General features: G+C 40.7%; 1 protein-coding gene across 1 annotated transcript in view; it reads right to left on the reverse strand.

The window, feature by feature from the left end:
- Positions 1 to 2100: 2100 nt before the first annotated feature.
- LOC133608934 (tyrosine-protein kinase CSK) overlaps positions 2101 to 26648 on the reverse strand; it is a 125795-nt gene continuing 101247 nt past the window's right edge. The window contains exons 5-13 of the mRNA XM_061964589.1: positions 21536 to 21755; positions 11598 to 11691; positions 11246 to 11311; positions 11067 to 11166; positions 10892 to 10982; positions 8372 to 8445; positions 8094 to 8289; positions 7923 to 8009; positions 2101 to 3225 (exon numbers count right to left, since the gene is read on the reverse strand). Coding sequence (XP_061820573.1) covers positions 3043 to 3225; positions 7923 to 8009; positions 8094 to 8289; positions 8372 to 8445; positions 10892 to 10982; positions 11067 to 11166; positions 11246 to 11311; positions 11598 to 11691; positions 21536 to 21755 — 1111 coding nt within the window. The 3' untranslated portion in view covers positions 2101 to 3042. The remainder of the gene's footprint in view (positions 3226 to 7922; positions 8010 to 8093; positions 8290 to 8371; positions 8446 to 10891; positions 10983 to 11066; positions 11167 to 11245; positions 11312 to 11597; positions 11692 to 21535; positions 21756 to 26648) is intronic.

Here is a 26648-nt window from a genome sequence, read left to right on the forward strand (position 1 = left end):
CAGGCCAAAAAATCAATTAAATCAAGTATTGTTGACAATTTTTGGATGTTTTTTCAGAGGGCTTTACGGGCGGAACAGTGCGCCGCATTGTTAGCCACCTTGTACTTGACGTATTCTACAACTTAGAATGCATAAAAAAAGAGAAAAAAGAAAAACATAAGTTCTTGTCTTGCATAGGGATTGTGAATGATAGGCAAAATAATACAAAAAAAAAAGTGAAGTCAAGAAACACAGTATCACTCTATATGTATGACATGTTAGCATACTTCCAAGATGCACCAAGTATCAAAATTCATGATTTTATATTTAATCTAAAGGCCTTAGTGGCCACATGCGTGGACAGCACCTTTTAGCTCTTATTTCCAAAATTGTGTACACTATTGAATTGGGGTCTTATGCCAACATATGGACACTTATACTGCCATCTGGTGGTGTCAGAAGAGTATAACATACAATGGAATTTGGAAAAAAAAAGTGTAAAAATAAAAATTAGCATGTCGCTACAAATGAAGTACACATTTGTGTACTTATGGACTAAGTACATCATATAAAAAGATGATTTTTAGTTTTTATTCTGATTAGGGTCCCATAAGCCCAAATAGCAAAGAGAAATAAAAAAAAGCATGGTATCAAACAGCTTGGGCCTTAAGAGGTTAAACAAAGTTAATTAAAAAGCTAGGAAATTGATGACATAGGACACGTCAGGATACTTCGAAGACGGCGTATTAAATTGCACTATTTTTAGGTGTAAACAAAAAAATTCAAAAGCACGTTAACGTTAACATTATATTGACATGCTTAAGTTTTATGCTAGCTTTAAGCTCGTGTGTATGTTTACACCTGCAAATAGTGCATTTTGGTATTTCCTCTTATCCGGTCACGTGCTGGCATGCTAACACAAATTTTTTATGCTAGCTTTTTCGCTAACTTTGTAAGTTTTAGCCCTAAAAAAAATGTTTTTTGATACTTGGCGCTATCTTGGAAATCCGCTCACGTCTCTTGTATCGAGTTTTAAAACATGGATGCTTGGTATCGTTCAACCCAGCACTATTTATTAGTGTCCAGTACTCTGGAATGCCCTCCCGGTAACAGTTATAGAGATGCTACCTCAGTAGAAGCATTTAAGTCCCATCTTAAAACTCATTTGTATACTCTAGCCTTTAAATAGACCCCCCCCTTTTAGACCAGTTGATCTGCCGTCTCTTTTTTGCTCTGCCCACCTCTCTCCTGCGTGGAGAGGTTATTAGGTGACCACAGATGATGCGCAAGCTGTTCAAAGTCGGCACCCGGGGTGGACCACTCATCTGTGCATCAGTTGGGGACGTCTCTGGGGACCCTCACATTATTAACTAGATCCTCTCAACGTCCATTGCACCGGTCGCCAAGGGGGGGGGGGGGGGGGGGGGGGGGGGGTGGTATCCCAATGAGTTGAGTTCTTTCCTGCCCTGATGTGGGATCTGATGTGGATGTCGTTGTGGTTTGTGCAGCCCTTTGAGACATTTGTGATTAAGACCTACCGTATTTTTCGGACTATAAGTCGCAGTTTTTTTTCATAGTTTGGCCGGGAGCAACTTATGTGTGAAATTATTAACACATTACCGTAAAATATCAAATAATATTATTGATCTCATTCACGTAAGAGACTAGACGTATAAGATTTCATGGGATTTAGCGATTAGGAGTGACAGATTGTATAGCATGTTCTATATGTTATAGTTATTTGAATGACTCTTACCATAATATGTTACGTTAACATACCAGTTGCTTATTTATGCCTCATATAACGTACACTTATTCAGCCTGTTTATTTATTTTAAATTGCCTTTCAAATGTCTATTCTTGGTGTTGGCTTTTATCAAATACATTTCCCCAAAAAATGCGACTTATATGTTTTTTTCCTTCTTTATTATGCATTTTCGGCCGGTGCGACTTATACTCCGAAAAATACGGTATATCAATAAACTTTGTTGATTGATGAATTAGCATCAACATGTTTGCTTCTCTCTTTACGTTGTGCCTTTTTACTAAACTTTTTCCTCGTCGAATTTGATTTGTACAATTGGGAAATGTGAAAAGACTGTCGGCGCTTGCACCCTCTCCTCCGATGGAATGATTTATTCATGATAGCATAATAAAACAATGAACATTGAAAGCACTGACAGTTGAACCGAAGGCCTCGCTCACACAGCATGCACCAACCGTGACGTTTTCCACTCAACACTCCCAACGCAGACCCCGGCGGAAACCCACTCCACCCCATCCCACGTTTTGTGTCAATTCTCGGCCCGTCGGTTTGTCCTTTCTTTCTTTTTTTTTTCTTTTTTTAAATCCTTTAAATATATTTTGATATAAAAAAAACAAGCCCACGTATGATGAATCCACCATGTTCAGGGTCTCCTCCTCCTCCTCCTCCTGTATTAATGTCTCGCCCCCCCTCCTGCTCATGGTTCCTCCCAATGGCTGGAGGACAAACATGATACTGCCCCCCTTAAAAATAAAAATATTACTTTATCGACAAAAATGGGGGAAACGGCACTAAAAAAATGGTTTGATAACCTCCCTGAAAAGAAGAAAGCAAATAAAAAAAGGATGATTCATACAAAAAAAGACTACAGGAGTCCGATAGAACAAGTGCTGGAGGGACGCCTGGAGGCACTTTGGCACAGAGCGAAGACCCCACACCTGACACCACGCCCAGCAGGGGGGGAGAGAGGGGAGGAAGCGATGGCGGTGACATGCAGGCAGTGAGGGAGGGGTCAGCGAGCACCTGACAAACATGGAGGAAAAGGCCAGCCTCCCCTCCAGGTAATGGCGTGTTGAACAGAGGGGCGGTGGAGCAGGAAGAGGAGGAAGAAAAAGCCAGAGGAGGAAACATGGCCAAAGCTTTACAACACAAACAGGAAGTGGGTCCTTTAAAGGGAAGCAGAGGGAGGCAGACCCACAGGCTGGAGAGGAAGCGTCGCTGTGGTCCCTTGGTTCTTTTGTCTTGTGGCGTGGGGCTGCACCCCTCCCTCCCCCCTACCGTCCCCGCTCTCCGCCGCTTCACAGGTAGAGCTCCTTAGCTCTGATATGCTGCAGCTTCTCCCTCAGCATGCGAAAGGACGGCCGCACCGCCGAGTCCAGGGTCCAGCACTGCTTCATCAGGTCGTACACCACCGGCGGGCAGCCGTCGGGGGCGTCCATCTTGTAGCCCTTCTCCACCCGGGGCACCACGTCTTTCAGCGCCTGGAAATGGGGGAGGGGATGGAGACAACATGACTCCCGCGTTCAAAATGTAACTACCGTATTTTCTGCACTATAAGGTGCACCTAAAAACCTCCAATTTCTTCAAAAGCTGACAGTGCGCCTTATATATGGACCAATATTGAGCCACAACAGGTCTCGCAACTACGCCGACTTCATTTCCCCACTTCTATGGCTGTTTACCGTAGAAGAAGCGCTTCTTCTTCTACGGGGAAAATGAAGTCGGCGGCTGCTTACCGTAGTTGCAAGACCTAAACTTTATGTAAAGACCCAAAAATGGCTCCTATTAAGAGACACGCTTACGACGCAGAGTTTAAACTCAAGGCGATCAATCACGCAGTAGAACACGGGAATAGAGCAGCAGCGAGAGGATTGAACATTAACGAATCGGAGGAAGCAACACGATGACCTGCGCCAAGTAAAGAAGACTAAACAGAGTTTCCGAGGGAATAAAGCGAGATGGCTACAGTTCATACTTGCCAACCTTGAGACCTCCGATTTCGGGAGGTGGGGGGTGGGGGGTGGGGGGGCGTGGTCGGGGTGGGGCGGGGGCGTGGCTAAGAGGGGAGGAGTATATTTACAGCTAGAATTCACCAAGTCAAGTATTTCATATATATATATATATATATATATATATAAATGATAAATGGGTTATACTTGTATAGCGCTTTTCTACCTTCAAGGTACTCAAAGCGCATTGAAAGTATTTCCACATTCACACACTGATGGCGGGAGCTGCCATGCAAGGCAGCTAACCAGCAGCCATCAGGAGCAAGGGTGAAGTGTCTTGCCCAAGGACACAACGGATGTGACTAGGATGGTAGAAGGTGGGGATTGAACCCCAGTAACCAGCAACCCTCCGATTGCTGGCACAGCCACTCTACCAACTTCGCCACGCCGTCCCTATACAGTATATATATCAGGCATGTGATTTGACCACAATGAAAAAGACTGAAAAAAGTTCCGGGGGTCTGGGGGACGAAGGCCCCCAGCCAGGTGCCCTGGTGGGGGGGACAAGGGGGGCAACGCCCCCCGAAGCTCCTGGTTTGTCACCAATTTAACATGCTTAAATTAACAAAGACAGTACAATTTGAAGAAAATATTTTAGTGTTTAAAGACATGAAAACATCATTAATAGATCATACCTTGCTTCAAGTTGTTTCATATGTTTTTGGCGTTTCGCATGTACTTCCAAAGCCTTGAAACCTCGTGATCTATAGTCAATATTATCATGACACCACGTGCACAAAACCTTTCCGGGACGATCGATTTTCCAAATAAAATCACGGAACAAAGTCGTAACTTCCTTCTTCCCAACAATATCAGTGATTTCCCTTTCCATCCAGTCCCATCGAAACTTATTTTTGACATGTTTATCAATTTCTTTTACTCGTAAAGCGTCCTTTCTCTCGAGAACCGACATCGTTTACATATGGGAAATGGCGGTAATAACCATTATGAATGATGACGTTATTAACGTCATCATTCATCATCATAACAGATGTCCTGATTGGTCACAAGGAACATATCGACCAATCAACTACGGCGTAATATAAACTACGTCTTGAATCTTGATTTAGGGTCGGGAAAAAAAATGGAAAAACGGGAGATTTTTTTTTTCCCCCCCGAGATTAAAAAAGACGGAATTCCGACTTTAGACGGAAAAATCACATGCCTGATATATATACAGTATATATATACAGTATATATATATATATAATAAAATAAATATATATATATATATATATAGCTAGAATTCACTGAAAGTGAAGTATTTTCTTATATATATATATATATATATATAAGAATTACTTATATATATATATATATATATATATCAATCTATCTATCAAGAGGGACAGAGACAGCGCATGTGGATCACATGTTACCATGGCGAGAAAACATGGAGAGACTGCCCGTTATCTAGTCTCCACCATCCATCCATCCATCCATTTTCTACCGCTTATTCCCTTTGGGGTCGCGGGGGGCGCTGGAGCCTATCTCAGCTACAATCTCCACCAGTTGCAGAAAATGTGCCATCAGTACAACTGGACAGTGCTGTTTCAGTTCCATCACCAGGACCATCAGTGAGTCAGACACAAACTAGTCTCATCATTGAACCAGATTCAAGGACTGCTGAGTTGCCATCATCAGAACCCAGATCACCCACAACAAAAACCCCACCAGTGATCCGCAGGTACCCAGAAAGGTTTCGAGTACCACCAAAAAAACTGAATCTCTGAAGACAGTATAAAAATCTGTGTTAAAGATGTACAAATACTGTTTGTATAACAAGCATGTTATTGTTTACAAATGAGGGTTAAGAGTTCAGTACTAAAAAAAAAAAAAGAATGTGGCTTAAGTACAGTTTTTAATTGAGCTGCTGCATTTTTTGGTTGGGTTGTTTATTTCTTTTGAGTAACTTTTACAATTCTAAAAGGAGATGAATGTAAGAGTGACCTATGTTTGTCTGTTGCCATCTCCTGGTGAATGTTGGCTATAGCGTACTGGGGTTACTTTTTGGTTGGCCAACGATTTAGGTGGTGTTGCGCACCTGACGTCAAGTGTGTGAGTCTGTTCTGAAGTCTACAGTAAAGAGACGTACTTCATCACCTCGCCTGGTTATTGCCCCCAACTCAATATATTACAACAACATTGCTCCATGCAGACCCTCCAGGTCCGCATGGAGCTGGAGGGGGCGTGGCCTCCAGGTTCGCCTGAATTTCGGGAGATTTTCGGGACAAAATTTGTCCCGGGAGGTTTTCGGGAGAGGCGCTGAATTTCGGGAGTCTCCCGGAAAATCCGGGAGGGTTGGCAAGTATGCTACAGTTGGAGGACAAACTGGAACAGAGAGCAGCAAGTAGAAGTGTCAGTACAATCACTATTTGTTTTGTTGACATTCCCTTTAGCGCAGCTCCATCTAATGGATGCATAACGTAATCCCAGCATCTACTGTAGCGTCTATTCTATGTGCCTTATAATGCGGTGCACCTTATATATGAACAACGTTTTAAAATGGGCCATTCATTGAAGGTGCGCCTTATAATCCGGTGCGCCTTATAGTGCGGAAAATACGGTACTTTTCACCAGACATCCCACAATCGTGTTAGAAGTAAGGCTGGGCGATATATCGAATGTACTCGATATATCGCGGGTTTGTCTCTGTGCGATATAGAAAATGACTATATCGTGATATTCAAGTATACGTTGTCACGCTTTTAGCTGCAGGCATTACACTTCAGGCTTTTCTCACTCTTTCTTGTCTCTCCTTCTCACAGAGACGTAAAACAAGCGCACCTTGTCACGTACGTCACACGTGCAACGTCACACGTTTTCGCGGAGCAGAAAGGTAGCGGCATGGGTAACGTTAGCTGTGGCGCGGGTGGTAATACGAGAGAAAGAAGGTGCGAATCTGGTAACAAATGAAGGAAGAAGGAATTCCCAAGAAAAACAGCACGGGGTTCATCGTCTGGCGGTGATTTGGCTTCCAGCAGGAAGATGTTTAACAGACAACCGTAATATGTCAAGTAGGCGGCAAAAGTGTTCATTTGTAGCATGACTTGAAAAGTCACCCGCTAGAGAATGAAGAGTGCTTGAAACTCCGCATGTCAACATCTCCGGCCGGTGCCACAACAACAAAATGCCGAAGCAACCATTTCCACATCAACACCGTATGAAAAAAATAGTCAACAACAGAAGGAGATAACGTCCGCAGGAACCTACCACAAAGCGAAGGACATACACTATTTGATTTCCTATTATGCAGCTCATTTTTATTTGACAGTTATTGAAATATCTTGTTTGACATCATGCACAAAAGTGCACTTTATTAGTTTTAAACTATTGTAGTGGCGTTCTGTACAAAAAGTGCACTTTACTTTAGTGTTTTGATATGTCATCTTAGTGACATGCACAAAAGTGCCCTCATAGCTTGTTATAAAATGTCTCTGACAATCTTGCACTTTCTGTTTTGGAAATGACATGAATGTTTGTGCCACTGCTTAATAACTCTTTAATAAATACCGTTTTGGTAAATTGACTTAGTTGTGATTTCCCTCTCTGCATGAAAGTTTAAAAGTAGCATATATTAATGCAGTATGAAGAAGAATGTTTGAATGTAGACACATAGAATCATCATACTGCTGTGATTATATGCATCAAGTGTTCATTCAAGGCTAAGGCAAAATATGGAGATATATATTGTGTATTGTGACATGGCCTACAAATATCGATATATTAATAAAAGGCCATATCGCCCAGCCCTAGTTGGAAGTGTTGTCCACAATCTAATCTTGATTGATTAACAAACAGTTGATATTTCAAGATGTGTAGCAAAGCCCACTTTTTCTTTCTTTTTTTACAATGTGGTGGGCATCTATCTAAGGGTGGCTCATGCACGAGTAAGGATAAAAACGAGTTTGAACGAATCCTGGATTCATAGAACAAATTAATTCATAGATTACTGGATAACTAGAGTCATCAATAGCTGCAGCCCTAGCAGTAACCGTTTTACAAACTGATTTGTTTCCATTTGTAAAGGCTTCTCTATCTAAAGAGATGCAATCTGACACCCTCAGTAAATCAGGAAGTGTGTGTAGTGGGTGCTATAAAAAGATGTGAATAATGTTCATCTATTGACTTCCACAATAGAGAGCTGAGTGTGACGTTCATGCACTCACAATTCGAGGGTAAGGCACGCGGCCGAAGGAGTAGATCTCCCACAGTAGGATCCCGTAACTCCAGACATCCGACTTGGTGGAAAACCTCTGCGGGGCGAAAGCGTTGCCAGGATGAGGATTACGCTCAATGACGTTAAGTGACTCTACAACCAAACATCCCTCCTCTCTCACCTTCTCCCTGAGAGCTTCAGGGGAGGTCCACTTGACGGGCAGCTTGCCGGTGTCCTGTATGGAAGAGGCCTCCTTGGTGAGGCCAAAGTCGCTGACCTTGGCGATGTTGTCGTCGGACACCAGCACGTTGCGAGCCGCCAGGTCTCTGTGGACGAAGTTGTTGGCCTCCAGGTACTCCATGGCCTCGCACACATCACTGGAAAGAAGGGCATGTTCCACGCACGTGTTAAGGCGGCATGGAGCTATTAGCTGGCCCAGGAGAAAAGAAGACCGCTTACAGTGAGAACTTTAGTAAACAGTCTCCGCCCAGCACGGTCCGTCCTCGGGAGCGCAGGTAGTCCACCAGGCTGCCCTGTAACGCAGGAGAGGACACAGGGTTCAACATTTACATTCTACAATAGTCGCAGAGTGCGTTGGTTCTAGTCAAGGTCTGCAACATCTATTGCTGATGGCAACCTCCTGATGTTGTGCAGCTTTATCTACCTCTTAGGGTTGTCCCCAGTTATAGGCAAGCTACTTGGAAAATGTAGTAAGCTAACCTACAAGTTACTCTCAATTAAATGTAGCTAAGCTACAGGGGAAACAATGTCGGGAAAATTGTTGCAAGCTACACAGCAAAAGGAGCTTGCTACATCAAATCTTCATTTAACCGCATTTCTTTATATAGGCCCACATGTATAATATCAATATTAATGTAACTGAGAGTGTACAAATGGACCTAATAAGGGTCCATTACTATTAACTATCTGTCATTTAGCTGGGGACACCCTACAACTATCTCTAGGGGTCCCCGCACCCCACTGTATGAATGTATTTAGTTTGCCTTTTCTTTGGCCCACCCTTATAATGTCATTAATTTTCTCTACCAACAGTAAAAAAACAATATATATCTATATCTTGACAAAAAAAACAATGACTTGTGTGTTTGTGAACAGTTGGTAATGGTTATTTGCAGTAAAACTGTTCATGAACTCAACTCACCTTAATGTGTGTTCCTAAATTTGGGTAGGACGTCTTAGATGAGAGCAGTTTAGTTTTATGGTATTGTTTGGTTTTCAACTAAAAACTAAGACTTTGGGCATTGTTTTCTCTAAACGCATACATTTGTCTAAATATGGCCAAGGACACGCATTTTTGTGGGTTTCCTGAACTTCATCTTCATCATTAAAGGAAAAATCTAATCTGTGGGAGAGAGTCCCTCTGCTATTTTCAAGTATGTTTTTTTGGAGTCGTCCCTCTGTCTCCGACTCCCTCGTCGTCTTGTGACATGAATGCGTGTCTGTTATGATTTTGCTTACTAGTTTCAATAACCCGCCTTATCTTGCCTCTGATTGGCCAGTCCGTTATGTTTCGAGCCAACCTTAGCCAATTGTGACTCTATATACAAACACTTAGCCAATTGTGACTCTATATACAAACACCAACCAATCATCATGGATGTTCTCCGTATTTTTGGGGGGGCCATTTCCTCTCTTTGTAGCTTGTAGCTTTTATGTAAACTAGAAGCTACATGGGTCTAAAAATAGCTAAGCTACAGGAAAAGCTACACGTTCAAAAAGTAGTAATGCTACTGCAAAGCCTGGAAAATGCAGTTAAGATACGTCGCTTAGCTACATGTTGCTTGTTACTGCCCATCACTGGTTGTCCCGATACCACTATTTTGGTACTGGTACCAAAATGTATTTGATATTTGATAAAGCGGACCACAAAAACATGTCATTATTGGTTTTATTTTAACAAAAAAATCTTATGAGTTTCTTACTGCAATCAAAAAACATTTTTGGCATTAAATAAAAGTGAACATACTAGAAAACTTCTCCTTTAGTAGTAAGGAAGCAAACAAAGGCTCCTAATTGGCTGCTGACATAAGCTCTTACCATAATTTGTTACGTTAACATACCAGTTGGTTATTTATGTGTCATATAACGTACACTTATTCAGCCTGTTGTTCACTATTCTTTATTTATTTTAAATTGCCTTTCAAATGTCTATTCTTGGTGTTGGCTTTTATCAAATAAATTTACCCAAAAAATGCGACTTATACTCCAGTGCGACTTATTTATGTTTTTTCCTTCTTTATTAAGCATTTTCGGCCAGTGCGACTTATACTCCGGAGCGACTTATGCTCCGAAAAATACGGTAAATAACCAACTGAGAACGTGCCTGGTATGTTAACGTAACATATTATGGTAAGAGTCATTCAAATAACTATAACATATAGAACATGCTATACGTTTACCAAACAATCTGTCACTCCTAATCGCTAAATCCCATGAAATCTTATACGTCTAGTCTCTTACGTGAATGAGATAAATAATATTATTTGATATTTTACGGTAATGTGTTAATAATTTCACACATAAATTGCTCCAGATTATAAGTCGCACCCCCGGCCAAACTATGAAAAAAACTGCGACTTATAGTCCGAAAAATACGGTATATCCTTTTGCGTGGCGACGTGTGTGACCGATAGTCTGCGACAAAATAAAGACTAAGGGATACTTCGATGCAACTTCAGACTGTCAACAACCTATATGTGTGCACGAGCAGCTCTCGTGCGCAATTTCTTGCCCTTCCAGAGAGGAGGTGGATTTACAGTTTGAATTCTGTCTGGTGACACAAGATTCAAGTACCCCAGCTTTAATAGTAAAACCTGTTAACCATTGATGGTGGTAAGCAACATTAAAGTTTTATAAAAATTGTAATCCAAAATTATCGCCTTCTTCCAATTAACCAGTCTTCTTTATAATATAATTTGAGTATTTAAGATACTTTTTGTGAGACTATTTGCGGAGTACCTTGGCCATGTATTCTGTGACGATGTAGAGGCTTCCCCTCTCCTCCACAATGACTCCCAGCAGCTGCACCAAGTTGTTGTGTCTCAGTTGCCTGCGTCGACACAAAAGACCCAAGCACATTTCAATCGATGCCACACATGCATCTTTAACGAACATCGACTCGTCTGTCATTTACGTCATGACGGAGGCCTCCGCGATGAAAGCCTGCGCTGTAGCGTCGTTCTTGATACACTTGACTGCCACCTTGGTCCCTCTGTAGTCGCCCACCATGACGTCTGAGGACCCAGAAGAGGAGAGGATTGGTCATGTGCAGCAAGGCAATGATAAAAAAAAATAAAAAAAAGTGCTTCTGACCTCCAAACTCTCCTTTGCCGATGGTCTGTAGGAGTTTCAGCTCCTTCCTGTTCAAAGCCCAGCCGCCTGTAGCGAAGAACAGACATGAGTCAAACACAAATTGTGTTGTACGGGCTAGCAGAAGAGCATCATTATCCGCCTAGAGAGGTCTGATGTAGACAAGACGGAGTTTGGACGTGTAGCGGAATGACAAGGGGGGTTAGCGGCGTAGCACTGACCTTGCTGACAGATAAGAAAAGCCCTGCGGCGTTTAACGCGATTACTGCTTTTGTCTGTGTCCCCGACTTAACGTTTAAGACGGGGAAATAAACAATGACATCCCGCACAACGGATCAGTTTAATGAGTCCTTACTCCTGGAGAACTCGTCCTGTGCCGCCACGGTGCCCTCCATCAGCTTGGGTTTAATGAGGCTGGTGCAGAGGCCATCGGCGTCTTTGGTGTAATGCTGCAAGAAGAGACAGAAGACCTTTACTGCGGAAAACTGCTTTGACATAACAATGGATAACTAATTACTCTATAAAAATAAACAACACATTACGTTACTACTTACAACAAAAATAATCTGAGTACTCAACACTGGTTATCTAGCCGTAAAACACTTCCGCAACCTTATGTAATGTGCACGTTTTTCGAACAAAAAAATACAGCATTACCAGTTTTGGTCCGTATTGCTCAGCAGTGTTTCCCACACATTCATTTATTTGTGGCGGCCCGCCACGAAAGAATTACGTCCGCCACAAATGGATTTTTCGGCTTTTGACTCGCTCGACCGCTCATAAAAGCAATGGGACCCTGTCTGTGAATGTACCTTGTAGTTACAACTCCGGTGCAGTAGGTGGCGGTAGCCTACTATGCATTGTAACTCCGCCAATAGCACTTAATTCACCTGGTGGGCCAGAAGAAGAAGAAGAAGACCAAGACGAAGAAGACCAAGACGGACGGACGGGATCAAAATACGAGGGTAATATAGGTTATGGTAGATAGGTTATAACTGCATCGCTCGCGGCTCGTCATATATTTAACGTTAATCCGCGATTTCACCGAGCGTTTCACTGACGGGGTCCGGGGCAGACGGACGTAATAACAATCATCTGTTTTCATACCGACGAGCTAACGTGTCCAGGTTATAACCCTGTTGTCAATAAACACACGTGGAGACGGTGCTTCAGATACTACATTAATACTTAAGCTAAAATGTCCACTGCAGCATGTGAATGCAATGAAAAGAATAACATCTGAGCCAACCAGCTGTTAAAATGTTGTCCAGGTTAATGTTTTGGCCATTAAAGGCCCTTCATTTCAAGATTTCAACTGTGATCGGGCTTTAAACAGGTGGCTGACCTGTTCAGATGAGTGTAACTGCTACTGGTCAAATAATGTGAAATAGCATTTCATTTTACATGTATGCAATGCCATTTAAATGTAATTATAGATAATAATAATAATAAATACTGTGTAATGTTGTAAATAGTCAACGGGAAGGATTTTAGTAAGATATAAGCCATGAGCACTACACAGCCAGAAAAAAACCTAGGCAGGACAAGTAAAAATATTGGGGCAAGTACGGTAGATTTGAGAAGTCGGGCAAGTAGAAGTCGGGCAAGTAGAAGTCGGGCAAGTAGAAAAATGAGGGCGGAGGGAACAGGTGAGACTCAGCAAACACTGAAAAATAAAGCAGGGTCAGATCAGAAATGCACTTTTCTCATGAAAAGGGTCCTAATTTATATTCTTATGTGCCTTATAGAGAGGACCACGACAAAACATACACCTCTGCCTCTGTTTCACTTTATGTTGCTGGTAAATAATATGGTTGTAGTAGTAGGCTAAAGTTAAATTATTTAGTATGCACTAATTAAAGGGGCAGAGCTTTAAGAGACATTTTAGCTTTTATATTTTATAAGATATATTTTTTGTAAGAACCACAATTAATAAATATATTTCAGTGAATAACTAATTGTTCAAATCTGTATATAAATATGTACATAAAGTGTTGTAATTATATTCCAACTCTGCGTTCTTCTTGGTCATCGCCGCTGTTTTATCCTTCATAGTAAATATTGTAAATCCCACAGTCATTATTTTCATGTACATTCTGAGGTACTCATTCAGTAAAAAAAAAAAAATTCCGTTTTTTAAGGCGGTCTGTCATAACGTTTTTAGCATTCAATCAGACATTGTGAGGTTTTGTATTAGTGTTCCTAAAAATAGATATAGCGGCCCCCAGACATTTTTGCCCCTGAGTCAAAATAATTGCCCAGGCCTGACTTATACAATCTAATGCCACAGATACACTGTGGTCCTGTAGGAAATACTGATTAATTGTGCACTTTAAATAGTGTTATTTTTTAAAATGAAAAATAATCTACAGACTTTAGCCCCTTTTAAACAGATGTCCCAGGAAAAAACAAAAGCAATGGAATAATAAACATGAAAAACTGTGCAGATATATTACTATTCCCAGTAGGTTGAATCTGAAAAGAAAGACATCAATAGCACCATTAGAAAGTGTGTACATTTTGTACGCTGCAGAGAAAAAACAGACTTCTAAAGTGGGTGTGATGATTGGGATTCCCTTCCCGTAGGAGAACCGCTGATGAATGACGTTTCTGTCAGCTCGCTGGAGCAACATCAATACGGCGAGTAGATAAAGGACATTTGGCTTCTTTCAGGATGAGACGCTTTGCTGTTTTTTTTGTCAGCCCTCTCATCTTTTTGTGTTTTATGAGGTGTTTCAGGATAGCATCACATCTTTTTACTGGAATTTACAAAAGAAGTAGTGCTTCAGATGTTTCCCAAGAGACCGTTTTTTTTTATTATTACTTTTATCTATTATCAAAACTACTATGAAATTAGGAAACATGACATTTTTTTTTTTTTTTACACATTTTACTATTGTAATGTTTTTTTTTTCTTGGGTGGCCTTAAAGTTAGTAAAACTGCCCTTTTTTTTTTTTTTAAAGTTTGCCTATCATTCCCAATTCCTATGAGAAACAAGGACTCATTTCTTTCTTCTTTATGCATTCTAACTTTTAAAATATGACTCGCAGTAGATGGCTAAAAACGCAGCTAATTAGACTAATTTATTCTTCCCATAAAGCTCTCTCAAAACACCCAAAAACCGCAAACAATACTCCATTTGCATCTTGTAACCTGAATATTAACTAAGTATAAGGGATATTGTAATTATAAGAACTAACACCGAATAACGATTTTTAGCGGCTCCTTGAACACAGAGTTAACTAGCTACTGATACTAATGACATATTGAGCTGCTGCCTCTGAGTTGGTCAAAGTTAATGCCGGATTATAAATAACGCCTAACACTTGTATAGTAGAAGGCTGTGGCCATAAACGGAGAGATTGGTTAATTTTGACATTCAATTTAGACCCGAAGACATTGTGAGAAACACATGAAAAAAACAATCGTTTGCCCCCACCTTTATTTGTATTTTTTTGTAACTTAAAAGTAAAGATTCTGAATACCGTATTTTTCGGAGTATAAGTCGCACCTGCCGAAAATGCATTATAAAGAAGGAAAAAAACATATAAGTCACACTGGAGCCCGGCCAAACTATGAAAAAAACTGCGACTTATAGTCCGAAAAATACGGTACTTATTTGATGTGAAGTAGTTGGAGACTTAAATAGGTCAATAATTCATAACATTGATTTTGATTCATAATTGTCTGAGCATTGACCGTTTTAGATATATAAAAAAAAAGTAGAAGACCCTCAGTCCCCCTCATAAACAGTGTTTAAAAGTCAGTCATATATTAATACTTTTTTTTTTTTTTTTCACTTTCAAAGCCAATAATGTAGTCTAGCTGTATAGCTTATGCTGAAACAAACAAAAAACAGAAAATGCAAATTTTGAGATTCATTCCTTTACAACTCCTGTAGCCATATTTCAAAATGAAAATTCTGTTGCATGATGTCGTCTCCAAAAGCAAAAGAGTGAAGTGAATTATATTTATATAGCGCTTTTCTCTAGTGACACAAAGCGCTTTACATAGTGAAACCCAATATCTAAGTTACATTTAAACCAGTGTGGGTGGCACTGGGAGCAGGTGGGTAAAGTGTCTTGCCCAAGGACACAACGGCAGTGACTAGGATGGCAGAACCTGGAACCCTCAAGTTGCTGGCACGGCCACTCTACCAACCGAGCTATACCGCCCCAAAAGAGGACCCCTCAATGAGGGGCATGTATTGTGAAACTACGTGATTCTTCCTCTTTATTTGGCCCCCCCCAAAAAAAACATAATTGAAAAATTAGATAATTTTATTAATCTCATTATGTGAATTACAACTTGTTTAACTATTTATTGAGAACTTTATCATATATTATTTATGGAGTTGAATAGCGTTCAAACTGAGAAGAGGGAGTGTTAGTAATTTCTATGAAATGGAAAAGGGGTAGGAGTAAATAAGCTCCGCTTCTTCCTACTCCTCGTCGGACATGTCAGGAGAAACTGGAAATGTGTGATGTACCATACTGTAACTGTATGCATGATGGAAATAAACTTGAACAACGTGCAACTCTGCCATGCTTGCTTGTCATTGGACAGCGATGACATCATTGCTACGTGTCCATTGCAAAGGCTGAAAAAGAGTGACAGTAATGTGATGAGGATGTGACGACAAGTAAAAGGTCACACAAAAGGGAAAAGAAGAACCTCCGCTGGACATCGACAGGATGTGAGTGTGTGGGTGTCGCCCTTTGAAGGCTGTGGGTATGCGGGCCACAGGATTACTTATTTTGAGAAGCAGCGAGCGTGTGAAATGTCGGTGCAGTAATGTGTAGGAAACCGCTTCCGAAGTCACATGGGGGCACTGGAGGGCAAAAGACGACTTTACGGCAAAACTAATTACAAAACTGCAGCATGTCGAATCAGGCACGGCGTGCAGTTGTGACAAAAACCACCAGGGGGCATTGTGGTGAAAGAAGTCCCCAGCAGCAGTGGGACTTGAGATGCAAACATTATGTAAGACTTTCACATGGACACAATGTGTATGGAAGGATGAGTAAAAAATATGCCATGTAATATTCGATTAAAGGGTTCTAACTTAGGCCACACATCGGCATGTATGACATCACAGTGGCAGCGACAGGCCGGAGGGAGAGGGGCAGGCCCGGCCCGGCCAGAAAACACACACAAGAATGCGAGGAATCCTCGAGCAGGCGACGGCGGCGAAGAGGGAAGACGCAGGGGAATGCGGGCGGGGAGCAGCTATAGATAGACCAAAGAGAGAGGCAGGATGAGGAAGATGCATGACAAAGAGAGCAGGATGCTGCCAGGCTGACATGAGGCAGGCAGAAACATCAACCTGGACACACACAGATTCTGGAGTCGCGGTCCTCCTCGTCCGCAGCGGTCCAATTAAAAGCGTCAGTCAGTCAGTGCTAGCGGTTCTTGTTATCTGACAGGAAGAACGTTTCAATCTGCCTTCCGGTGCGCCGACTACGGATTAGACAGGCTTTGAAGGAAGTGAGATGTTTGAGTGAAACCCCCACAGGCACACCTGATGTGAGCGCTAAATGATCAAAGTTTATTTTGGTTCATTGGAACTCTCATTCATTCATATTTTGTTGGACAGGAAGTAAGAGGATGGGTGGCTGGATTCTGTTCTTTTTACACCTCATGGCTCACTGGGAAAACTAGGTAAACAATTAGGTGAAAGACGCTAATTTTCTCTTGTTAGCTTGAGCTTGTTTGCTTCTCCAGTAAATGAACAGTGTCACCAATGCATGCGTTTATCAGTGTTATCAATCACAAAGTTTTAACACAGTTTATCATTATACTAGGGTTGTACGGTATACCGGTATTAGTATAGTACCGCGATACTAATGAATCATATTCGGTACTATACCGCCTCTAAAAAGTACCGGCCCCCCACCCGCCACCCCCCGTCGTGTCATTGCTGGTTTACGAGCAGACGAGCAAATTCGGCAGCGCACAATCACAGAGTACTTACAAGCAGACACAGTGTGTAGACAGAAAAGGGAGAACGGACGCACTTTAAAGCTAACAATAAAGGTGAAGTTATAACACTGAAACGCCCTCAGGAAGAGGTGCTTTAAGACATGGCTGGCTAGCTAGCGGCTAAAGTCCATCCACAGTCTGCAGTGTTGTAGCTACTTCTAAATCACTAATACTTGTCTCCATGGCGACAAATAAAGTACGTTTCTTACAAGTATCATCCCTGCAGGACGAGGAATAGCTAAACATGTTTCACTACACACCGTAGCTCACCGGCGTCACAATGTAAACAAACCATTGGTGGATCTACACTTGACATTCCCTGTAATGATACCAAGTAGAGGAGCGTATCTAATCGATACTACTATGATTACATCGATATTTTTTGGCATCACAACATCTTTTTTTTTTTTTTTAATTGATATTATGTTTATAAACTCAGGAAATATGTCCCTGGACACTTGATCCTGTAACGACTTGGTATCGGACTGATACCCAAATTTGTGGTATCATCCAAAACTTATGTAGACATCCAAACAACAAAAGAATAAGTGATTACCGTATTTTTCGGACTATACGTCGCAGTTTCTTTCATAGTTTGGCTGTGCTCCAGTGCGACTTATATATGTTTTTTTCTTTTTTTATTATGCATTTTCGGCAGGTGCGACTTATACTCTGAAAAATACGGTATTACATTTTAAGAAGTGTAGATAGAACATGTTAAAAGAGAAAGTAAGCACATTTTAACAGTAAATGAACAAGTAGATTAATCATTAATTTTCTACTGCTTGTCCTTAATCATTTTGACAAAATAATAGAATGGAAAATGACAATATCTTACTGCATATGTCAGAAGACTAAATTAGGAGCCTTTGTTTGTTTATTTACTAATAAAAGACACGTTTTCTATGTTCACTATTTTATTTAAGGACAAACTTGAAATAAGAAACATATGTTTAATGTACTGTAAGATTTTTTGTTAAAATAAAGCATTTTTTTGCGGTCCCCTTTATTTAGAAAAGTATCGAAAAGTACCGAAAAGTATCAAAATACATATTGGTACCTGTACCAAAATATGGGTATCGGGACAACACTGAATATACTATTTATTGTTACATCCCTAGACTGTTTTTAAACCAACAATTTAGCTTTTTATTGGGACGTGGAGGATTGCACTCCATCACATAAAAGAGTTTCTAATATTTAGGTTAATGCTGTACAATTATGGCAAGAATAATAATCACAATTATTTTGACTGATATTGTAATCATGATTAATAACACAAATATTCATTACTTTGAAAACATATTTATTGTACCACCAAAACTCAACTTTAAATATAGTTTGAAAAAAAAACCATGGATATAAATTAGTAATGAATAAACCACAATAAGTTAAAAAAAATAATAATAGTAATAATAAAATGTTTTACTAATAGCAATATAAAAAAACATACAATTCAGTTTTTTCTTTTTAATTCCGTTTTTAACCTTACACTTATTTTGTGTAAAACAAAATTTAATACAATGTTTTGTCAAGGTTTCTCATAGTCATTCACATCGACGTCCCACTGGGGTGAGTTTTTCCTTGCCCTTATGTGGGCTTTGTACCGAGGATGTCGTTGTGGCTTGTGCAGCCCTTTGAGACACTTGTGATTTAGGGCTATATAAATAAACATTGATTGATTGATTGATTGTTAATTAAATGCAAACATCCTTTCATTTATTGGTGTAATATAACTTTGGGCAATTTCAACCAGTATTTTAGGTCAAAGTACAATATTTGTGTAAATGTATCAATAAGTGCTTTAAATACTTTTTGTTAGCACAGTCAGACCGGATGTGGTGCACCGTGCTGTCATTGTGAAGGGGGAAGTGTGCTGTGCTGTTGTTCTCAGCTTTACTAATAAAGGGGCTGGAAAAAAAAAAAGAGCTCCCCCCAAGTTGCGACTACTGTTTGTACAGAAATTTTACATCGATGTCGTTCACAACTACACCAGCAGATGAAATGTGTTGTGGGTGTATGGATTGTTCTTGCGAGCTTAAGCTTCGTATTTTAATCGCCGTTTCAAATGACCAACCCGACATTGTTTAATTCGGCACCAGGCTGTTTAGTGTTTCAGGAACGAATGAGCGCTACAGGACACGTTATTTTCCAAAACAATTGTTCCTTCTCCTCAATGACAGCATTTCACTTACATTTATGTCCATTTCCCTGATATTCTGCGTTTAACAGCGGGTTCCATCTTATTGAAAAAATGATGCGTCTCCGTCCGCGATTACGTTAACACGGAAATCAAATATGCCTTATTTTTTTTGTTGCGTTTAGTGATTATTGATTAGGCATACGAGCATTGTGACAAATAAAAAGTAGCAACCATGGCAAAATCCCAAATTTCTCGTAGACATGCTCTTTTCTCACTCATTCGCTCCTCATCTGTATCACAGTCACAAGCTCCGGAATTGGTTTTTTCCCCGAATATTATATTCTCATTACCACCATAAGTGAAATCGGAATGAAAATTCGATTGTCCAGCCCTACTTTAGGTTACCTTTTTATTTGACCAACATCATCATTTCTACACCACTGCGTTCTATAACCAATCAAAAAGGAGCATTGTAATAGGTATCTTTTAATGATCCAGTTCTTGGACGGGATTCAATTGGATTGTGCAAGTGTCCCTAATGAAGAGCCTTTTTTTTTTTTTTTTTTACCTAACAAGCAACACTGCAGAGGACATTTGGTGCACACAGTCAGCTGTTCTGCACACGGTCTATTATGATTAGAACTAGAGATGTCCGATAATGTTTTTTTTGCCGATATCCGATATTCCGATATTGTCCAACTCTTAAAAACTGATTCCGATATCAACCGATACCGATATATACAGTCGTGGAATTAACACATTATTATGCTTAATTTTGTTGTGATGCCGCGCTGGATGCATTAAACAATGTAACAAGGTTTTCCAAAATAAATCAACTCAAGTTATGGAAAAAAATGCCAACATGGCACTGCCAAATTTATTATTGAAATCACAAAGTGTATTTTTTTTTTAACATGCCTCAAAACAGCAGCTTGGAATTTGGGTCATGCTCTCCCTCAGAGAGCATGAGGAGGTTGAGGTAGCGGGGGTGTATATTGTAGCGTCCCTGAAGAGTTAGTGCTGCAAGGGGTTCTGGGTATTTGTTCTGTTGTGTTTATGTTGTGTTACGGTGCGGATGTTCTCCCGAAATGTGTTTGTCATTCTTGTTTGGTGTGGGTCCACAGTGTGGCGCATATTTGTAACAGTATTAAAGTTGTTTATACGGCCACCCTCAGTGTGACCTGTATGGTTGTTGACCAAGTATGAAATGCATTCACTTGTGTGTAAAAAGCCGTAGATATTATGTGACTGGGCCGGCACGCAAAGGCAGTGCCTTTAAGGTTTATTAACGCTCTGTACTTCTCCCTACGTCCGTGTACACAGCGGCGTTTTAAAAAGTCATTAATTTAACTTTTTGAAACAGATACCGATAACTTTGAAACCGATACCGATAATTTCCAATATTACATTTTAAAGCATTTATCAGCTGATAATATCGGCAATCCGATATTATCGGACATCTCTAATTAGAACGATATACAGTACAGGCCAAAAGTTTGGACACACCTTCTCCTCATTCAATGTGTTTTCTTTATTTTCATGACTTGACAAAAAAATGTGAAATAACTGAAAAAATGTTTTATATTCAAGTTTCTTCAAAATAGCCACCCTTTGCTTTGATTGCTGCTTTGCACACTCTTGGCATTCTCTCGATAAGATTCAAGCACACCTGTGAAGTGAAAACCATTTCAGGTGACTACCTCTTGAAGCTCATCGAGAGAATGCCAAGAGTGTGCGAAAAAGTAATCAGAGCAAAGGGTGGCTATTTTGAAGAAACTAGAAAATAAAACATGTATCCAGTTATTCCACCTTTTTTGTTGAGTACATAACTCCACATGTGTTCATTCATAGTTTTGATGCCTTCAGTGACAATCGACAATGTAAATATTCATGAAAATAAAGAAAATTGAATGAGAAGGTGTGCCTAAACCTTTGGCCTGTACTGTACTTGTCCTCACACAAATGCTTTAAATGATCAAGATCTTCCTGCACAAACTTTGATGTAGAAAAAGCCGGAGTTGTACACTCTTAACTCGGCACAGCTGCAATTTGAGGGCAGGATGCACTTTCATCAGCACCGTGAGGTTACTGGCCTTCCAACACGCTCGTACTGGAATCATGACAGCAAGTTTCCGGGATGACTGAACCACTGATGTATTTTGCTCACCTCTACCAGCTGCATGAGGTTGTCAAAGAACTCCTCCTCGTCGATGCTGAGCTTGCCGTTATGGTAGATGATGCGGTAGTGCTCCACTTTGCCGTCGCAGCTGACGCACAGGGTGTAGTCGCCGGGGTAGTTGGTGCTCTCCCTCACGAGGAACAGGCCCGTCTCCGGAGGGTAGAGGAGCCGCTCTGCCTGTTCCCGCGTGATCTTCCCGTGGAACCAGCTGGAACAAGTCGGGAGGAATGAGAGGAGACGACAGTGAGGGGCGTGGCAACACGGTTTGAAGTCTTCTTGCACTGTTTATGCATTTCAGTAGGTTGGATATAAAAGTGTAAGTCTGTTCAGGTCCAAAAGCAACAGGACACTTGAACACACACCAAGTTTAGACTCAACACGGGAGCTGAAAAGCCAGCACCGCAATAACAGGAAAGGGCGAAAAAACATCTAATTGTATTTTAGAGAAAACCCAGTGACTCAGTTCCTAAATTCATCATAAAAACAGGATTTCACTAGAAAAGTGCAGCGGAAACAACAAATTCAACCAAAATGATCTAAAAATAACTTCACAAGTGTGTTTTTCTTTCTTTGAGTATTAGCAACTATAGAATCAGAAGTTAAACACTGCAGTGCTCAAGTCGCTGTCGTGGCAGCTTAGTATAACATGTTCCCACCACAAACACGATAAAATAAAACAATGTACACGCGACAAAATGAATGGTTTAAATGTGAAGAGACTCACCTCACAGGCACACTGTGGACACAATTGTTATTGTAAGTCGGGATTTCTGTAGGTATCAGCAAATCTAGATTCAAGCTTTTTAATGCAACCTAAAAATAATTAAATGCCCATATCCCACTGCAAGTCATTATATATGGCAAAAGGATTACATCATTGTACATACATCATTTTAAGTGTCCGTCCTGAGATCGGTAGGTTGCGAGTTCAAACCCCGGCCGAGTCATACCAAAGACTATAAAAAATGGGACCCATTACCTCCCTGCTTGGCACTCAGCCTCAAGGGTTGGAATTGGGGGTTAAATCAACAAAAATTATTCCCGGGCGTGGCCACTGCTGCTGCTCACTGCTCCCCTCACCTCCCAGGGGTTGATCAAGGGTGATGGGTCAAATGCAGAGAATAATTTCGCCCCACCTCGTGTGCGTGTGACAATCATTGGTAATAATAATAATAATAATAACTGGGATTTATATAGCGCTTTTCTAAGTACCCAAAGTCGCTTTACATGTAGAACCCATCATTCATTCACACCTGGTGGTGGTAAGCTACTTTCATAGCCACAGCTTCCTTGGGGTAGACTGACGGAAGCGTGGCTGCAATTTGCGCCAACGGCCCCTCCGACCACCACCTATCATTCAATTCAATTCAATTCAATTCAATTCAATTCAATTCCTATCATTCAATTCACCGGTGTGAGTGGCACCGGGGGAAAAGGGTGAAGTGTCCCGCCCAAGGACACAGCGGCAGCGATTTTTGGATGGTAAGAGGCGGGGAGTGAACCTGCAACCCTCAGGTTTCTGGCACGGTTGCTCTACCCACTATGCCATGCCGCCCCCGTACTTTAACTTTAACTAAAGCATTTGACAATAATACTGTTGAATAATTGAAAAGTTGACATTAACTCTGGCCGCATTGAGCACTAATTTAATCATATTACATAATACTAATAAAAGGTACCTTTTCAAAACAATATACTATAATAGGAAGGTCAATAACTTTATTATCCCAAACAGGTAAACAAACTTAAAAATAAAATGGACTCATTCTCTGTTAGCATGAATTGCACTTCAATAAATGTTGAACACCTTGAAGTGCAGTTTTTCCCCCAATTGGAAAAAGGTTTGTTTTGTTGCCATATTTGCATGTTTGTCCACGCTGCTGGGCTCATATTGCTCATTCTGTTTGAAAATAAAATATTCCCGCACGGGGACATTTTGCTTTATAATCATCTTTTTCCTTTTAACTTATGTTACGTAGCAGTACTTCTCTCTAATTACGGTAGTCGTGACTTGCGAGGCGATGTCTGTGTATTCTGTGTGTCAGCTAGCGGCCACGCATGCACATACCGAAACAAAGATATTGGATGACTGTAAAGAGGCTTCACTCTGCTCATTTAATTCAACTGTCAAACATGCTAAGGTGCTGAGAGCGATACACATGTATGAGGAGAAGAAAGCGGAAGTTACAAAGCAAGATTGGTTGCATGAACAAAGGAACTCGCGCTCTGGTAAACTAGCAAAATAGGATGTGATCACTGATCAGTGAAAGTGACATGCTAACAGCCAATCAAATAACAGTACCAAGTATGGTTACACAATCTTGTTGACCTGCTGGTGATTCTTTGCATGGAGTGAGAAGAGAAAGTAAAAATGAGTGCTGCAGAGAGAAAGTTAATTTTTGATAAAACAGGAAAAGTCACCTTGACAGTATGGTAGTTTTCTTTTGTTATTATTATTATTTTCTTTAAAGGGGAACATTATCACCAGACCTATGTAAGCGTCAATATATACCTTGATGTTGCAGAAAAAAGACCATATATTTTTTTAACCGATTTCCGAACTCTAAATGGGTGAATTTTGGCGAATTAAACGCCTTTCTAATATTCGCTCTCGGAGCGATGACGTCACAACATGGCGTCACATCGGGAAGCAATCCGCCATTTTCTCAAACACAGAGTCAAATTAGCTCTGTTATTTTCTGTTTTTTCGACTGTTTTCCGTACCTTGGAGACATCATGCCTCGTCGGTGTGTTGTCGGAGGGTGTAACAACACCAACAGGGACGGATTCAAGTTGCACCAGTGGCCCAAAGATGCCAAAGTGGCAAGAAATTGGACGTTTGTTCCGCACACTTTACCCACGAAAGCTATGCTACGACAGAGATGGCAAGAATGTGTGGATATCCTGCGACACTCAAAGCAGATGCATTTCCAACGATAAAGTCAAAGAAATCTGCCGCCAGACCCCCATTGAATCTGCCGCAGTGTTTGAGCAATTCAGGGACAAAGGACCTCGGTAGCACGGCAAGCAATGGCGGCAGTTTGTTCCCGCAGACGAGCGAGCTAAATCCCCTATCAGCCCTAGCTTCCCTGGCCTGCTGACATCAACTCCAAAACTGGACAGATCAGCTTTCAGGAAAAGAGCGCGGATGAGGGTATGTCTACAGAATATATTAATTGATGAAAATTGGGCTGTCTGCACTCTCAAAGTGCATGTTGTTGCCAAATGTATTTCATATGCTGTAAACCTAGTTCATAGTTGTTAGTTTCCTTTAATGCCAAACAAACACATACCATTTGTTGGTTAGAAAGCGATCGCCGGATTCGTCCTCGCTTTCTCCCGTGTCGCTGGCTGTCGTGTCGTTTTCGCTTGCATACGGTTCAAACCGATATGGCTCAATAGCTTCAGTTTCTTCTTCAATTTAGTTTTCGCTACCTGCCTCCACACTACAACCATCCGTTTCAATACATTCGTAATCTGTTGAATCACTTAAGCCGCTGAAATCCGAGTCTGAATCCGAGCTAATGTCGCTATAGCTTGCTGTTCTTTCCGCCATGTTCGTTTGTGTTGGCTTCACTATGTGACGTCACAGGAAAATGGACGGGTGGTTAAAATCAGGCACTTTAAAGCTTTTTTTAGGGATATTGCGTGATGGGTAAAATTTTGAAAAAAACTTCGAAAAATATAATAAGCCACTAGGAACTGGTTTTTAATGGTCTTAACAATTCTGAAATTGTGATAATGTTCCACTTTAAACAGACCGTAGTCCTTAGCTAGACTCACCTCTTTTCTTTCCAAACCTCATCTGTTCCTTATTAGGGTGTACGGAAACAACAGGTAGGAAAAATACAGGTGTAAAAATAAAATAAATTACAAATAAAAGACATGTGCGACTTTAAAATAATAGTATTTTGGTCCAATAATATTTAAACAATATTTACTGCATAACAAATTCTATTCCATGCTTAAATAGGAATAACAAACCAAATTAAATGTTACACAGCAGTAACTTCCTGGCACTAAACCTGCAGAAAATAGTTCTTGTCAGGTTTCTCTAGGTTTACATTTTCGCCTTTTGCACTATTGTGTTCCACTTTATTAGGCCTTTCTTATGAATTCCTTATTTGTGCACCTTCATTTTAGGAGGTTATTTTTAAGTGTTCAATGTGCTTTTAGAATTGTGTTTACATTGAGTGTTTTCCATGCTTGTTCATTTCTTTTCTGCCTTGATAGCTGAAGGGATTATATAATCAGAGGAATGTTATATTTGAAATACAAATGTTAACATGTAATATATTTGTTCCTGGTTTATATTTTCAATTGGTCATAATTATTAATATCACCGATCCAAAACACTTATATCATTAAACAGTTTTCAGCCACATCGCCCAGGCCAAACACAATGTATATAAAAGTTACACAGACAAAAAGCCAGGTTACTCTTTCGGGACTCTCTCCTCTTAGTGCGTTGTTTGATTAGCATATCTCATCGATCCATGTCATTTGCCGCGGAAAAAAGCTGCATTAGCCCCAAAGACTCTATGTCTGCGAGTGTCGGCTGGTGAACCGGTGGCCATTCAATTTCACTAATTGATTTAGCCCATTTGCAGCGGCTGCCTTCATCCATCCATTCGTCCGTCCAGCCGTCCTCATCTCCGGCCTTCCGCCTCCGCTGACAGCAGAGGGCTTTGTGGCAAAGCAGCTTAATGCGCTTCGAGTTGATTAGATCAGCCGCAGAAGCAGGCTGCTTCTACCGGGGGATGGGAGGCTCCTTAACGAGCAATAATCCGAGAGAAAACATGGAAGAGCAACTGAGAAGACTGATTTGGTGGGATTTTCTTTCACCAGTAGGTCATGTTCAGGTATATTAATTAAAAAAAATTACAATAATCTGAGATTACTTGTGATTTAATGTAGTGGTAATATCCTATGATGTTATGTTTGTGCCTTAATTTTGAAGTCACAAAAGCAGATTTTGAGCACAGAAAAATGTACTTGGCAAGCACATTCATGCTATTCTGACAACTTGACAGCAACTTGGTGCAGCACAACCACACATGTTAAAAGGTTTTATTAATTTGGTTATATGAACCTAAACATT

The sequence above is a fragment of the Nerophis lumbriciformis genome, linkage group LG06 (genome assembly GCF_033978685.3).
Source record: "Nerophis lumbriciformis linkage group LG06, RoL_Nlum_v2.1, whole genome shotgun sequence".
Lineage (NCBI taxonomy): Eukaryota > Metazoa > Chordata > Actinopteri > Syngnathiformes > Syngnathidae > Nerophis > Nerophis lumbriciformis.